At 36.3% G+C, this 16,792-nt stretch overlaps 1 protein-coding gene and 1 pseudogene across 1 annotated transcript in view; both read left to right on the plus strand.

Moving 5' to 3' along the window:
* The window catches only part of GMFB (glia maturation factor beta), a 40,525-nt gene extending 27,154 nt beyond the window's left edge, over nucleotides 1–13,371 (plus strand). The window contains exons 6-7 of the mRNA XM_069091955.1: nucleotides 10,791–10,864; nucleotides 12,511–13,371. Of these exons, the coding sequence (XP_068948056.1) occupies nucleotides 10,791–10,864; nucleotides 12,511–12,582 (146 nt within the window). The 3' untranslated portion in view covers nucleotides 12,583–13,371. The remainder of the gene's footprint in view (nucleotides 1–10,790; nucleotides 10,865–12,510) is intronic.
* Nucleotides 4,027–7,830, plus strand: LOC138164278 (eukaryotic translation initiation factor 1 pseudogene; annotated as a pseudogene).
* Nucleotides 13,372–16,792: the final 3,421 nt, after the last annotated feature.

Raw genomic sequence — 16,792 nt, forward strand, 5'->3', positions numbered from 1 at the left:
TTTGTTATTGTCTTCTAAGTGAGTGTTCTGATCTTTCGTATCACCATAGTATCTTTCCATAGTCAGAGATTTTTTTTTTCCATTGTTTGCTCACTTTCCCAGCTTATTACTTGACTTTTTAACTTTTTGTTAAGATAGGACTCTGCTTCCATGTTAGGGGTGCACTGTCCCAAGTTTCAGGGGTTTTGTGCAGCTGTTTTCAGAGATACTTCTAGGGACCCTACTATTCAGCCAGTTCTGAATACATCTAACTATATCTTTTCTGGGCCACACCTCCATCTTTCCCACAAGAAATGGAGAAACAATCAGATGTTTTGCTACCAAGGAAAACTATATTGCTCATATATAACAATTTAGTAAACTCAACAACAAAAAAAGAAAACAAGGTTAGCCTAGCATGATCTTTTTTTTTAAGTTAATTTATTTTTAGTTCTCAAAATTCACTTCTGTAAGTTTTAAATTTTCTCCCCCTCCATCCCCAAGATGGCATGCAATATGATATGGCTCTACACATACATTCCTGAACACGTTTTCACATTAGTGATGTTGTATAGAAGAATTGTAACAAATGGGAGATACTATGAGAAAGAAAAAACAAAAAAAGAAAATAGTCTGCTGCGCTCTGCATTCCAATTCCATGTTCTTTCTCTGGATGTAAATGGCATTTACCATCATAAGTCCTTTGGAATTGTTTTAGGTCCTTGAATTTCAGAAGGGCTAAGTCTATCAAAATCAGTCATCTTTTGCTGTGTGTGTTTCTTTGAACAGTGTTCTCCTGGTTCTGCTCACTTTCCTCAGCATCAGTTTGTATAAGTCTTTCCAGGATTTTCTCATGATCTCTTCTTGGTGAAGCTATAATGCTTTTTGTAGAAGTTTCCATATCATGTTCTCTTTCTCTCTTTTTTTTCAAAATCAAGATATTTATCTTTTCTGCACTTCTGTGGTACTTCTACAATTCTCCATAATTTTTAAGCCAACACTGAAATTAGCGCATCATTCACAACTGACACATCAGTGTTGCTGACAATACATCATTAATACTGAAATGGCTCATTGGTGACATTGTGAATTCATTAAGAATAGATAAGTGATCTATCACTATCTCCTTACTTAGGTCCAGTATCAGCTCCCTGTTAGCCATTGTTCAGTTCTTTGCAGGCCACAGGTCATTCTTCTAGGCAGAGAGAGCAGAAACAAAATAAGAATGAACATCTCTGCCTTCTCTCAGTAGTCAGTTATCAGTAGCACATCTGCCCTGAATAGTGATAGTCATCTCTTTTTTTTTTTTTTGGAGGACATTTGGGGTTAAGTAACTTGCCCAAGGTTACACAGCTAGTTTTTGTGTGTGGGTGTTAAGAGTCTGAGGCTGGAACCCAGCTCGGGTCCTCCTGACTCTGGGGCCAGCACTTTATTCATTGCACCACCTAGCCGCCCCGATTTTCATCTTCTTTACCCCAGGATAGCTTCTAAAAATACAAAACAAAACCTCTTTTTGTTGTCACTAGCTTTCCCTACCACCCTTACCTCATTTAGCACATCAGTATTCTGCAGAGTGTTTATTTTCATCTTCTGTTACCAGTACGTCTTTTAAAAATTTAGTGTGGTGGAGGCAGAGCCAAGATGGCAGAGTGAAAGCAAAGCCTTCTTTGAGCTTTCCCCCAAATTCCCCCAAACATCTGTGAAAAATTACTCTAGGGGTATAGAGGTAGGCCAGCGCGGCACGCAGAGGCAGGCCAGGATGAGGCCTGATCAACATGGTGGCAAGTCATCCCACCAACCTCAAGGGCCTTTGCCAGGCCTATCAACAAAGGGCTGGGACTGGACAGAACAGGGTAAGAATCAAATGTAGGGCTCCTGGCAGGGGCAGCAACTACTTCTGGGACTACCAATCCATACCCCAGAAATTTAAAAAGCCCCTATCTGGACCTCCAGGGACCAGGATGACAGAGTGAACCCAGGCTGCTCCTGTCCCCCCTCTGACCCTGAAAACATAGTAATTATTGCCCCAGGGCAAAACCTTAAACAGTAATGGCTTGGGAACCCTAGAGGAAGGGAGTCACTAGGGCCCTGCCTCAAAATGAGTAGAAAGCAGACTGCAAAGACAAAGACTCTGGAGTCTTACTATTGTGAGAGGGAGACAGTGTTGACTCCATACCCACAGCTGAAATATCAACAGGGAACTGGTCTCAAGCATCCTAGGTGAGCTCAAAAGGAACTTTGAAAAACCAAATGAGAGAGATAGAAGATAAAATGAATAATTCTTTTAAAATAAAAATTGCAAAATTAGAAAAACATTACAATGAAGAAAACAGCTCCTTAAAAAGAAAAATGTGTGATATGGAAAAGGAGCTCCAAAAACTAACTGAGGAAAATAATTCGCTAAAAACTAGAATCAACCAAATTGAAGCGAATAACTCTATGAGGAACCAAGAATTAGTCAAACAAAACATCAAGAATGAAAAATTAGAAAAAGAGGTAAAATATCTCAATGGAAAAATAACTGAGCTGGAAAATAGATCCAAGAGAGATAATCTGAGAATCATAGGCCTACCACAAAATCATGATGAAAAAACAAGCCTGGACAACATCCTCCAAGAGCTCATCAAGGAAAACTGCCTTGAGATACTAGAACCTGAGGGTAAAATAGAAATTGAGAGAATCCACCGGACACCTCCTGAAAGAGATCCCAAATTGAAAAGTCTGCAAAATGTTGTGGCCAAACTCCAGAACTACCAGGTAAAGGAGAACATACTTTAAGCGGCCAGAAAGAAACAATTCAAATATCGAGGAACCAAAGTGAGGATCGCACAGGATTTGGCAGCCTCTACAATGAAAGATTGGAGGAAGTGGAATACAGTTTTTCGCAAGGCAAAAGAGCTTGGGTTACAACCAAGGGTCACCTTCCCAGTGAAACTGAACATATTCTTCCAGGCAGGGAGATGGTCCTTCAACAATATAACAGATTTCCAGACCTTCCTGATGAAAAAGCCAGAGCTGAGTGGAAAATTGAACCTCCAGTTTCAAGATGCAAGAGAGACATAGAAAGGTAAACAAGGAAAACACACACAACACCCTGTTTTTTAATAAGAGCAAACTGTTTATAGACAAGTAGAGGGTATGAGTACAAATTACACAAAATTATGATTAAAAAAAACCCTACAAATGGCTACAGAGGAACTGGAATGGAAGAAGAGGAAAGAATGAAGTGGAAAAGGGTAAATTATACCACACAAAGAGGCATAAAAACAATATAGCAGAGGGAAAGAAGGGAAGGAGATGAGTATTATGTGACCTTTTCCCTCCTTGATTCTGGTGCAAGGAGGGAATACCACAACCAGTTAAGCATAGGACAATATGGAGAAGAGACACAAAACATATCATAATAGAGGGAAAGAAGAGAGAGAGAGGAGCTTTGCATGAGATTTGTTCCTGTCACTCTTGGTGCAAAGAAGAAATAACATACTACTTTAAGTACAAAAATCCCCCTACAATAGGAGGGGGAAAGGGCTATGAAAGGGGGGGTGTGGTTAGAAGGGAGGGAAGAAGAGAGAAAGGGAGGAAAAAATAGGGCTGATAAGGGAATACTGAGGGAGGTGGTGGTCAAAAGGAAAACTCTTAAGTAGGAGAAGGGGAGAAAAAATATAAGTACAAACAGGGGAAGGTATAGGATGGAGGGAAAGAAACAGATAGTAATCATAATTGTGAACATGAATGGAATGAACTCTCCCATAAAACAGAGGCAGATAGCAGAATGGATTAAAAAACATAATCCTACAATATGCTGTTTACAAGAAACACATCTGAAACAGAGGGATACAAACCAGGGTAAAGGTAAAAGGCTGGAGTAAAATATATCATGTCTCAGCTAAAGTAAAAAAAAGCAGGAGTAGGCCCCAGTCACTGAGCCGCCACCAAGGAATCAGCAGCCTCCCCCTCGAGCCCCCTTGCTTCCCGATGCTCCGTCCCCCCGCCCACCTTCTCCTGCTACCGCCTTCTGCAGGCCATTTCCACTGAGGAAAAGGAATCGTATTGTATGTCTGCTAACCAGAACCTCCACTCTTTCAACCCCTTTGCTGAAGCAAGTAAGGGTGATGACCTGCTTCCTGCAGGGACTGAGGATTATATCCATATAAGAATTCAACATATAAGAGAAATGGCAGGAAGACCCTCACTGCTGTCCAGGGGATTGCTGATGATTACGATAAAAAGAAACTAGTGAAGGCATTCAAGAAATTTGCCTGCAATGATACTGTAATTGAGTATCCAGAATATGGAGAAGTAATTCAACTACAGGATGACCAGTGCAAGAATATATGCCAGTTCCTCATTGAGATTGGACTGGCTAAGGACGACCAGCTGAAGGTTCATGGGTTTTAAGTGCTTATGGCTCACTGAAGCTTAAGTGAGGATTTCCTTGCGATGAGTAGAAAAATTCCTTTCTGTCCCTTGTCACAAGTTTAAAAACCTCACAGCTTATATAATGTAACCATTTGGGGTCCTCTGTTTAACTTGGACTAATGTAAAAAAAAAAAAGCAGGGGTAGCAGTCCTTATCTCAAATAAAGCAAAAATTGATCTAATTAAAAGAGATAAAAAAGGAAACTATGTCGTGCTAAAAGGCACCATCGAGAATGAAGCAATATCATTACTTAACATATATGCACCAAGTGGTATAGCATCCAGATTCCTAGAGGAGAAGGTAAGGGAATTAGAGGAAGAAATGGATAGCAAAACTATCCTAGTGGGGGACTTTAATCTCCCCCTCTCTGAACTTGATAAATCCAACCTCAAATTAAACAAGACACAAGATAAGGAGTTGAACAGGATTTTAGAGAGGATAGGTATGATAGATCTCTGGAGAAAACTGAGTAGGGATAAAAAGGAATATACCTTCTAAGCAATACATGGCACATACACAAAAATTGACCATATACTAGGACATAAAATCCTCACAATTCAGTGCAGAAAGGCAGAAATATCAAATGCATCATTCTCAGATCATGATGCAATAAAGGGCCATGGAAAGACAGACTAGAAACTAAACAATTTAATCCTAAAGAATGAGTGGGTCAAACAAGAAATAATAGAAACAATCAGTAACTTCATTCCAGAGAATGACAACGATAAGACAACATACCAAAATTTGTGGGACGCAGTTCTAAGGGGAAGTTTTATATCCCTGAGTGCATACGTGAATAAATTACAGAAAAGGGAGGTCAATGAATTGGGTATGCAATTGAAAAAGCTAGAAAAAGAACAAATTGAAAATCCCCGATTAAATACTAAATTAGAAATACTGAAAACCAAAGGAGAGATTAATAAAATTGAAATTAATAAAACTATTGCATTAATAAATAAAACTAAGAGCTGGTTTTATGAAAAAAATAAAATTGGTAGACCCTTAGCCAATATGAGAAAAAAAAGAAGAAAAGCAAATTATGAGTATCAAAAATGAAAAGAGTAACTCTAGCTCCAATGAAGAGGAAATTAAAACAATAATTAGAAATCATTTTGCCAAATTATATGCACATAAATTTGACAATCAGTGAAATGGATGAATATTTACAAAAATGTAAGTTGCCCAGATTAACTGAAGAGGAAGTAAACTGCTTAAATAAACCCATCTCAGAGAAAGAAATTGAACAAGCCATCAATGAACTCCCTAGGAAAAAATCTCCAGGGTCAGACAGATTTATTAGCGAATTCTATCAAATATTTAAAGAACAATTGATTCCAATACTCTACAAACTATTTGGGAAAAATAGTGAAAAAAGAGTTCTACCAAATTCTTTTCATGACACAAACATGGTACTGATACCTAAATCAGGAAGAGATAAAAAAAAAATGGAAAAAGAAAATCATAGACCAATTTCCCTCATGAATATAGATGCAAAAAAATTAAATAAATTATTAGCAAAAAGACCACAGCAACTTATCACAAGAATAATACACTTTGATCAGGTAGGATTTATTCCAGGAATGCAAGGATGGTTTAATATTAGGAAAGCCATCAGTATAAGTGATCATATAAACAATAAAAGCAGAAACCACATGATCATCTCAATAGATGCAGAAAAGGCTTTTGACAAAATACAACATCCATTCCTATTAAAAACACTAGAAAGAATAGGAATAAATGGAGCCTTCCTTAAAATAATAGGTAGCATCTATTTAAAGACATCAGCAAGTATTTAATGGGGAGAAGCTAGAAGTATTTCCAATAAGATCAGGGGTGAAACAAAGATGTCCACTATCACACCTCTTGTTCATTCTGGTACTAGAAATGTTAGCAGTGGCAATTAGAGAAGAAAAAGGAATCAAATTAGGCAAAGAAGAGACTAAGCCATCACTCTTTGCAGATGTTTTGATCATATACTTAAGAGAATCCTAGAGAATCAAGTAAAAAACTGCTTGAGACAATAAATAAATTTGGCAAAGTTGCAGGATGTAAAATTAACCCACATAAATCCTCAACATTCCTGTATATTTCTAATGAAATTCAACAGCAAGAGATAGAAAGAGAAATCCCATTTAAAGTTACTGTAGACATTATAAAATATTTGGGCACCTACCTGCCAAAACAAACCCAAGACCTATATGAACACAACTACAAAACACTTCACACAAATAGTCAGATCTAAGTGGGAAAACATCAATTGCTCATGGCTGGGTTGAGCTAATATAATAAAAATGAATTTTACCTAAATTAAGTTACGTATTTAGTGCCATACCAATCAGTTAACTAAAAATTACTTTATAGACCTAGAAAAAATAGTTTCATTTGGATTCATTTGGAAGAACAAAAGGTCCAGAATATCAAGGGCATTAATGAAAAGAAATGCTAGGGAAGGTGACCTAGCTATATCAGATTTTAATCTGTATTATAAAGCAGCAGTCATCAAAACTACTAAAAAAAAAATTATCCAATGCACAGCTAGGTGGTGCACCTGCTCTGGAGTCAGGCGGGACCTGAGTTCAAATCAGAACTCAGACCATAACACTTATTAGCCATATGACCTTGAGCAAGTCACTAAACCCCAATTGCCCTGCCTTCCCCCCCTGCAAAAGAAAACAAAAAAAAAGACTAAAATTCTAGAGCAGCAGAACCCACAAAGTGACAGAGTGAAACAAATTTCTACCCCAAGACAACCTGGAAGGACAACAGGGGAGGTCTATTGCACTAGGCTGAGAGAGGAGTGGACTGTGCTGGCACAGACCAGGACCCAGCAACCACCTGAGTAGGCGTCAGGGGACTGAATCACTGGCAGCCATAGCAGTTCCCAGGTATCTCAGTCTACAAACACTAAAGACAAAATAGGTTAGTGGGAAAGGTCTTTCTGGACCTGAGTGAGAGAGGAGCTAGGTTCAGCCCCAGGGTGGTGATGGTGGCTGCCATCGGCATTAGCTGCTTCTGGAGGTCTTGGCCCACAGACGGTGGGGAGATTGAGCAACTGATCAGAGGAGGATTGCAGCGATCTCTGCTGGTGCTGAAGCAGGATTCTCTTGCTTTGCCCTTGTTTGGTCCTGGGGCATGGAGGAGATTGTGGTGGTGGTAGAGAGGGAATCCTCCTCACAGTTTCAATGAAGAAAAGAGTGCTTGTTGTCACTCACAAACCAGAGCACAGACCAGGAGAGGAATAAACACCTCTCCTTTGATCATGCAAACTTGGAAGAACTAAAAATTTACAGATCCCTAGAAATATCTCTGAAAACAGCTGTGCAAAAGCCCTGCAGCTTAGGACAATGTGCTCTCCCCTCTAGAAGTAGAGGGCTGCCTTAACAGTGTTAAAAGTCAAGTAATTGACTGAGAAAATGAGCAAATAGTGTTTGTGTTGGGAGGGGGAGGCGGGGAGTCAGACTGTAGAATCTTTGGTGACAAAGAAGATAAAAAAAAAAAACTCAGAAGAAGAAAACAAAGTGAAGGCTCCTATATCCAAAACCTCCAAGAAAAAGATGAATTGGTCTCAGACCATGGAAGAACTCAAAAAGAATTTTGAAAATCAAGTAAGAAGTAGAAGAAAAAGTGGGTAGAGAAATGAAGTCATGCAAGAAAATCTTGAAAAATGCATCAACAGCTTGCTAAAGGAAACCCCCCCAAAAATGCTGAAGAAAATAACACCTTAAAAAATAGAGTAATCCAAATGGCAAAAGAGGGCCAAAAAGCCCATGAGGAGAAGAATGCTTTAAAAAGCAGAATTGGACAAATGGAAAAGTAGGCCCAAAAGCTCACTGAAGAAAACAATTCCTTAAAAATTAGAATGAAGGGGCACCTAGGTGGTGCAGTGAATAGAGCACAGGCCCTGGAGTCAGGAGGACCTGAGTTCAAATTTGACCTCAGACACTTAACACTTACTAGCCGTGTGACCTTACTCCATCAGATTTGGCTGAAGGAGGGAATAACATAAACACTCAGTTGTGTATGGAAATCTTTCTTACCCTGCAGGAAAGGAGGGGGGAAGAGGATAAGAAATGGGAGGATGATAGAAAAGAAGGCAAACACTTTTGAAGTGGGACAGGGTCAAAGGAGAGAATAGAATAAATGGGGGGCAGGATAGGATGGAGGGAAATACAGTTAAGTCTTTCACAACATGACTGTTAGGGAAGTGTTTTGCATGACTAAAGATGTATAACCTACATCAAATTCCTTACCTTCTCAGTGAGGATAGGTGAGGAAGGAGGAAGGGAGAGAATGTGGAACTCAAAGTTTTAAAAACGAATATTAAAAATTGTTTTTACATGCAACTGGGAAGTAAGATATACAGACAATGGGGTATAGAAATTTTTTTTGCCCTACAGTTAAATAGAAGGGAAGGGGAGGAAGGTGACAGAAGGACAGATTGGGGGAAGGGGTAATCAGAATGCATGCTGTCTTGGGTTGAGGGGAGAGGAGAGATGGGGAGAAAATTTGGAACTAAAAATCTTATGAAAGTGAATGCTGAAAATTAAACATAATTAAAAAATTTTTTAAATCTAATTCAGTTGATGAATTTCCTGCACATATATATATATATATCTTTTTCTTCCTCATCAGAATTGTTGCAGTGTCTTCAGAATTTCCTTCTTTAGAGCCACCTTTCCCTACTAGACTGACTTCCCCTATAGAATTTTAGTCCATGGTATCCTATGTGATCTTCTGTACTCTTTGGAGTCTGCATTCCCAAAGTCTAAGGTGTATGTAGAGGCAGCATGGTACAGGACGTGGAAAACTGGGCTTGGAGCCAGAAGCCCTGCCTCTCATACATACTGGCTGTTTGACCACTGGGCAAGTCGTTTAACCTCTTGATGCTCTATAAGACTAAATTGTAGGGGATGTGCCAAGGTGCATTAGTAGACAGACTTTACTTATCTGGTGATCTCCATACCAATGCAATCACAAGTCTGATCTCTGTCCTTAGATTACATTATGTTTATGTGCATATAAAATCTCTAAAGGAACGAATCATTTCCCCAGCTCACTTAAGAAGAGAAGACTATTATACTTTTTGTGTTTCTCACAGCACCTAATAGCACCTTGCAAACTGTAAGGTTCCTTTACAATCCATCTGGATAGTCCAGTCAGTCTAATTTAGACAGTTGCTACAAGTCCAGCTGTTCATAATGCACTAGCCAGAGGACAGAATCATCTTGTGTTATTGTCAGCTTGAGCATTGTGAATCAAAGCAACAGTTGTCTGCAACTTGACTGCTTTACTTATGTTTACTTTGAATGGTGTTAAATATAATTTAATTGCATTTTTTGCATGCTCTTGTGTAGTCTGATTTCTAGTACTTCTGTAGATCTCATTGACATGGGTATTCTCTCTAGTGGTCTGCAGATTGTTTCACCTGTTTATATTTCTTTTAAACAGACTTTGTTTCCTAAAGTTGATAATTGTGGGGTAGCTAGGTGGCATAGTTGAAAGAGTATTTCCTAAAGTTGATAATTATGGGGTAGCTAGGTGGCATAGTTGATAGAGTACTAGCCCTAGACTCAGGAGGACCTGAGTTTAGATGTGGCTTCAGACACTTGACACTTACTAGCTGTATGACCCTGGCCAAGTAACTTAATCCCAGTTGCCTCACCACCCCACCCCAGACACCCCCCCCAAAAAAAAAAAGTTGATATTGTGAGTTATTCATGTGAAGCAACCTGCATTTTTGAACTTTTTTCCCTCAAAATTAAATATATATTATATATATATATATTAAACCAGGAATTTGAAGAATAGGAAAAAAAAGGCTTATCCGATATCTTACCAGGTTATCTACCCAATAATAGGAGATCTTCCTAGTGATGCAGCAAATGTGTAAAGAGCATTTAACTTGGAGTCAGAAAAGACTTAAGTTTGGATCCTACCTCTGATGCTTAACTTGCATTGTGACCTTGGAGAACTCACACACCCTCTGAGTTTCAGTTTCCTTATCTGTAAGGTGGGGTAATGATGTTTATAGTACCTAACCTCACAGGCCTGTAAGGAACAAATGAAGATGTTGATAAAGGGCTTTATAAACCTTAGCACTAAAAATCATGTCAGCACTTGTCTCTTGGCACTTTAGGAGTGCCAGTGATACCAGCCTGTCCTTCATTATTATTCATTCTCTTTATACAACCATATGTATCTTTGATATCTCATGTGTGTGCTTTAATAAGTACTTCATAATATGGGACGTGTGAATTTAATTGTATTTTTCTCAGTATCAAAAGAATTCTAAATTGATGTAACTAAATTAAATGTAAATACAGAAAACAATTTTTCACTTTTTCTTTCTTAAATTCTCATATTTCCTGCTTTCTCTCTTTTCTGAACTGCAGGGTGTAAGCCTGAACAACAAATGATGTATGCTGGGAGCAAGAATAAGCTAGTTCAAACAGCTGAACTAACCAAGGTATCATTTTAATATATGACTTGTTTGTTGAGAGTATGCTTAGTCAAGTCAAGTCATTACAGAAGATCAGGAAATTATTTATTTGAATGAACCCAGTTCATTGAGTAAGCTACTTACTATGCAGTTAACTGTACCCAAACTAGATGTTTTCTTAGAATCCAAGATGAACATTCTTGGGATATCTGAGATTATTAATGATTTTTTAAAAACATACCACTTTCCATATACTAGGAGACTGATACAAGATTTAATAACTACTTACTGTCCTATGGTCCTATTGAAGACTAAAATAAAATATTTACTTGTTTCTCAAGCTTATTTGGCTTCCTATACCAATTTTAGTTGATAATTTTTTTATTCCTCATGTTATATTAATAAAAATAGATTAATCAAAAAAATTTTAGTTTATTTTTTAATATAGTATCAGTGATCTTTCCCACCTCTTCCTCTTTTTCAGCTCCCTTCCAACTCCCTGCTTTGTTTCTTTGTTTTCAGACTTACCATCATTTTCCACCCATCAGCCTGTATGAATGTTATTTATGCCATTTTTTTCCTCTACCTTTTACCATGAAGCAGCATCTCTGATGCTGAGGGTCTTTTTGATCAAGGGTGGAGTAGACTCAGCTAGTGAACCATGGGTAATTGACCCAAATCTGAAACAGTTCTAGTCTGCCAGAACTGGGAAAGGCAGGAGGACCATTTGTTGTACATTCTGAGGAATATTTCTTGAAACATACAAACTTTGAGAGTTGTGATGGTTTGGTAGGGGTAAACAGTGTTCTGATCCACTCTATCAAAGTATACCACAACCCAGTAACTTCCACTGAATACCTTCTAGTCTTTTAAAAGTCAACTGAAACTTCAGTGCCCTGGGCTATAGTTTTCAGACCTATTCTTTGGAAATATTTGAGTTTTCAGGCTCACTATATGTTTTTTGGGGTTTGGTTGTTTGTTTGGTTTTTTTTTTTTTGCCTTTTGGAGGGCAATTGAGGTTAAGTAACTTGCCCAAGGTTACAGGGCTAGTTTTTTTGTGTGGGTGTTAAGTGTCTGAGGCTGGAACCCAACTCTACTCCTCCTGACTCCGGGGCCGGCGCTTTACTCACTGCACCACCTAGCTGCCCCTCAGTATATGTACCGTGTTTCCCCGATAATAAGACACTGTCTTATTAATTTTTTTGGACAGAAAAACACCAGAGGGCTTATTTTCAGGGGAGGGCTTATTTTAATGAACATTGACAGCAATTTTAATAAACAGATAAATGTGAACAAAAAAATGTACCTTTATTCAATAAGCAAATCTACAGTAGCAATCTCAATAGGGCTTATTTTCGGGGGAGGGCTTATTTTAGAGGAATCTTGCACAGTAAGGGGAGGGCTTATTTTCGGGATAGGTCTCATTATCGGGGAAACACGGTATTTTTACCTGACTTGTACCTCTTCCAGTCCTTTCTAACCTTGGTAAATATTTGAAATTAATTCTCCCAAACATAAAAGTATCAGTAATTGAACATTACAAAAGAGGCCCAGTTTGCTGTTCACAGAGGAAAATTATTAGGAATGTTATATTAGGAAAATTATTAGGAATAATATTAAGAAAATGAAACTAAATTTTGATATTATCTTAACTTAAGCTTTTGTCTTTTAAGGTATTTGAAATAAGAAATACTGAAGACCTAACTGAAGAATGGTTATGTGAGAAACTTGGATTTTTCCACTAAAGTGAACAGCCTATTACTCTTAAGTATTTATGTACTAACCTGACTATACTGGAACCAGACATAAATACTTATTTATGCCTAAAAATGCACTGTTATTTACAATTCTGTTTCCTGCAGCAAATAAAAATCTTCAATTGTGCAAAGTGTGTACAAAGGAGGAGATTATTCTTATAGTGATCAAAATTTTAAAAATGTTTTCTCACATTTGTAATTGTTTAGTGAAATTCTTCTGCAGGGAATTTTTGCACTCTTGTGACTAACTTCTGTTACTTCTGGTTTAGAATTTGTTACTATTTTCAGACACCATTGGAAAATGGGTATTTTGCTTGTGATAAGCAATGATTGCCTCCTTTTTACAAATACTGGATATTAGCATAGCATTATCAGATGTGTTAAACACATTTAAAGGCTTGAATGACCCAAATTTGAGCCTATAAATATGATTCTGGAGTATCATGTATTCTAAGTCCTTTTTCATTAATTTTGGAACTTCTTTAGTTTACTACATTTTTCTTTCATAACCTCCAATATGCATAATTATCAACAATATTAATTCCTAGGGAGTTGTAAACTTGAGTGTTTCCTGATGTCATATGAGTGTTAGTCATTTTAAACCTGTTAATACTGTGCCTTTGATTTCTTAGCTTTAAAATTAATCTTGAGAGTTTTACACTGCCAGTAATCCAGACTTGGTGAAATGAATACTTTTGTAAAGGTCCACATAAAATGTTTTGTAGTGTCTACTTCTATAACTGATATTTTTAATAAAACCAACTTCCTTTCTATAAATTCTAGCCATTTCCTTGCATTAGTGAATACCTTGGCACTTGAAAGTTAGGATTTTGTATGTGTCTGTGATTCAGATTTGTATCATAGGGAAGAAATATTAATCTTAAACTTTGGTCATAGTCAACAAAAATATGTCAATCAAATCCATCTTGATGCTATAATATTTTAGTTATCAGAATGGCATTCCAAGCTAAATAAATACTTGAATAATTGATCTATTCTTCATATATGTCGTTAGCATAAATCCTATTATGAAGGATACTTTAAAATGTCTTTTTAAAATGTTTACGTGCCAACATGTCCTCAGTCAGTAATGTGACAACCAAGTAAAATGATTAATCTTATGTCTCAGTCATTTTCTAAAAAAAAATTAGCAAAAAGCCCTTTTACGATGGATTCTGTTTAATTCATAATTTGTCTTTCTTTCAAATGTAAGTGCCAACTAAAGTTAGAGGTATTAACATTTTCTAATATTACTGAATGAGAATATTCCATAGAATTTAATAATAATTTATCATGTATCTTCCTTAATAGAAAAGCAGGAAATTAAAGGAAACAGGAAATAAGACAGAAAAAAAAAAGAGAAGAGATTTTCGTAGAAGGGATTTCTTATTTCTTTCAGATAAAATATTACTTCTGCAAAATTAAAAAATTGTTATAAACTTTTATTTAAATACAACTTTTGCTCTTCAGAAATGAAGTATCACTGAAATTCATGGGATCATGTATCTAGAGATGGAAGGGATTTTGAGGCCATTTTGTCCAACCTTTTCATTTTATAGATGAGTGACCTGAAGCTGAGAGTCATTTAGTGACTGAAGTCACACCTTGGTCCTGGACTTCTGGAATCGGGAGGGTAAAACCTCTATGCTAGTATTAGTGCAGACATATTTTTGACTAAAGAAATAATATTCTCTTGTCTCAGGTCACAGCAATAAAAGGAAATAATTCTGTCAAAGAATGTATTTAATATGCTGTGATCTTAAAATATAGGAAATTTTGTCTTTTATATAGTAAGATCCTTTATACTTACTGACCTACTACCAGTGAAATCATTTCTCTCATTGTTTTTCTAGTTGTGGAACTGGGTTGTAATAAGTAATCCAGATTCTTTAGCCTGATTTTTCCCTTTATGACCAATGGCATACATACATTTAAAGGCAGCTAGTTGTAGTAATGGGTTCAATGGAAGTGGTATTCTTTTCTCCTATGAAATTAATTTTTGTAACAGGCCATTAAATCTGTGACTTTGGCCTCCTTAGCACAGTGCTTTACTAGAGATACCCGAGCTAAAATGTTCTCAGACTTTTGGCCAGATTCCCCTTTGTCACTTCATTATTTCATGGTCCCTTTTTCCAGAAATAGAACAAGCTGTAAACGAACTAACAAGAAAAAAGCCAGTGGGCCTCATGGATTTACAGGGGAAGTTCCATCAAACTTTTAAGGAACAATTAATACCAGTACTAGACAAATTATTCTCAAAATTTGAAAATGAAAGCATTTTTTAGTCCTAATACATTTTGAGTTTCTTTTAAAATAATTTTTATAGCATTTTCACAGGGTTGAGAGGATCACATGAGATAATATTTTGCTAAATATGAAAAACTTAGCAAACCTTAAGGCTCTATGTAAATCTTAGATATTATCATATGATTATTAACTTTACCTTGTGACAATTTGTATCTTTATTCCTTTTCTCTTCCTCAGAGAGCACAGAATTCATTATTCCATTTATTCCATTCCATTTTAAAATATTTCTCCATTCCAAATATAAGTTGCTCCCATCTGATTCATAATCTTAATTTTTATACTTCCTTCATCTGGTAGAACTTTCAGACCTTGAGACTATTGGGAGGATTACTGATCACACTTCAAGAAATAATTGCCCTCACAGGCATGATTTTAGTTACTTGCTATCTAAATTAGCATTAATTTTGAAATAGTTGGCCTTACTTAATTTTTGCATTATTACCAGAAGAGTACATTTTGTCAAGGTAGGACAAATTAATTATCCCTGCCTATGTTTTATTTATGTGGGAAATTTGAAGATTATACAGTGCCTAGCACATAGTAGGTGCTTAATAAATGATTAATGGTTGGTTGATTACTGTATTGTAAAGTCAAAATGTTCTCCAAGCATTGCATAGCATTCTTCTTTTTCTCGTATTAGTGCAAATCTAGGAAAGAGTCTATTACCAATTTATCATGCTCAATTTATTATTTTTTTTAGACATCAGTTTTATCTTATTGTTTCTGGAAATGTCTACTACATGTCTAATACAGTTTAAGTACCCTCTTATATTTAAGTGTTGATGCAATTACGAATATTTTTATAATACTTTTAATAATTGCCTTTGCAGCAAAAGGTCTCACAACACTTTTTCACCTAACAAAAACTCCTATTTTCAGGAGTCAGACAGCCATAAAAAGTTGGTGTGCTCAGGTCTTGAATAAAATCTCTGATACTGGAAATTTATTACCAAGTTTGATTTTGCTATTTAAAAATGGATTGAGTAAATAAAGTTTATGGGTTTGTTTTTAAGCTCTTACTAATTAAAAATGACTAGATTAATTTTCAGACATGAACATAATTGTAAATAAAATTGGACTAATGATTTTGGATATTTTAATAGCAGTTTAAATGCTAATATTTGATGGAAATAAAGAGTAATTAATGTTTTGTAATTACTTCTTGAGCACTATGTATTATCCGTTAATTCAAAAGATTAGGTTGACCATACTGGAATCTGGGATTTGAGCCACCACAACTTATCATGTAAAGGTGAACCTCAAATTTTATTGGTCAAATTTTATTTTATATTTGAGGGGAAAAAATTAATCTTTTATCTAGTAACAATGGATCCCATGTAGAATATAATTTAAGCAAAACTTTAGGTTGTTTCCTCTTATACCTTCCCACACATAAAGTTAGAAACCTGTGATATTTGGATTTAAAGGACTAAATTAAGTTTTCATGGAAACTGCAAATTTCCATAGTCACAAAGATTACTTGAACATTTTGAGAACTCTGACATGCCAGGGCAACCTTCCAGTGATAGAAATGTTCTAATACAACCTTATTTTATTAAGGAAGCTTGAAACATTAAACTCAAGTCTCATCTATCTATCTAACTGTTTCATGTAGTTGTTTTAACAGTAACAAGTGGCTCAACCTCCTTAGATTGTGTCAGTCTTTGCTATTTCATACTGCATGTTTACTTTAAATGATCTCTAGCTAAGCATGATGAGTGTATTGGTTTAAATAAAATGTTAGCATGAAAGAACTTAATGTTTCATCTTTTTTCCTCTACTACTTAAAGTCTTCTTTGTCTACCTAGGTGGGAGTATTGTGATTTGATACTGCAGGCTTCTTTTGTAACTATAACAACTTGAGGTAAAAAGAGGAATTCAATGCAGAGTA

This window comes from Petaurus breviceps, unplaced genomic scaffold (assembly GCF_028583685.1).
Source record: "Petaurus breviceps papuanus isolate PSGF00001 unplaced genomic scaffold, PetGlider_PUasm1.0 189, whole genome shotgun sequence".
NCBI lineage: Eukaryota > Metazoa > Chordata > Mammalia > Diprotodontia > Petauridae > Petaurus > Petaurus breviceps.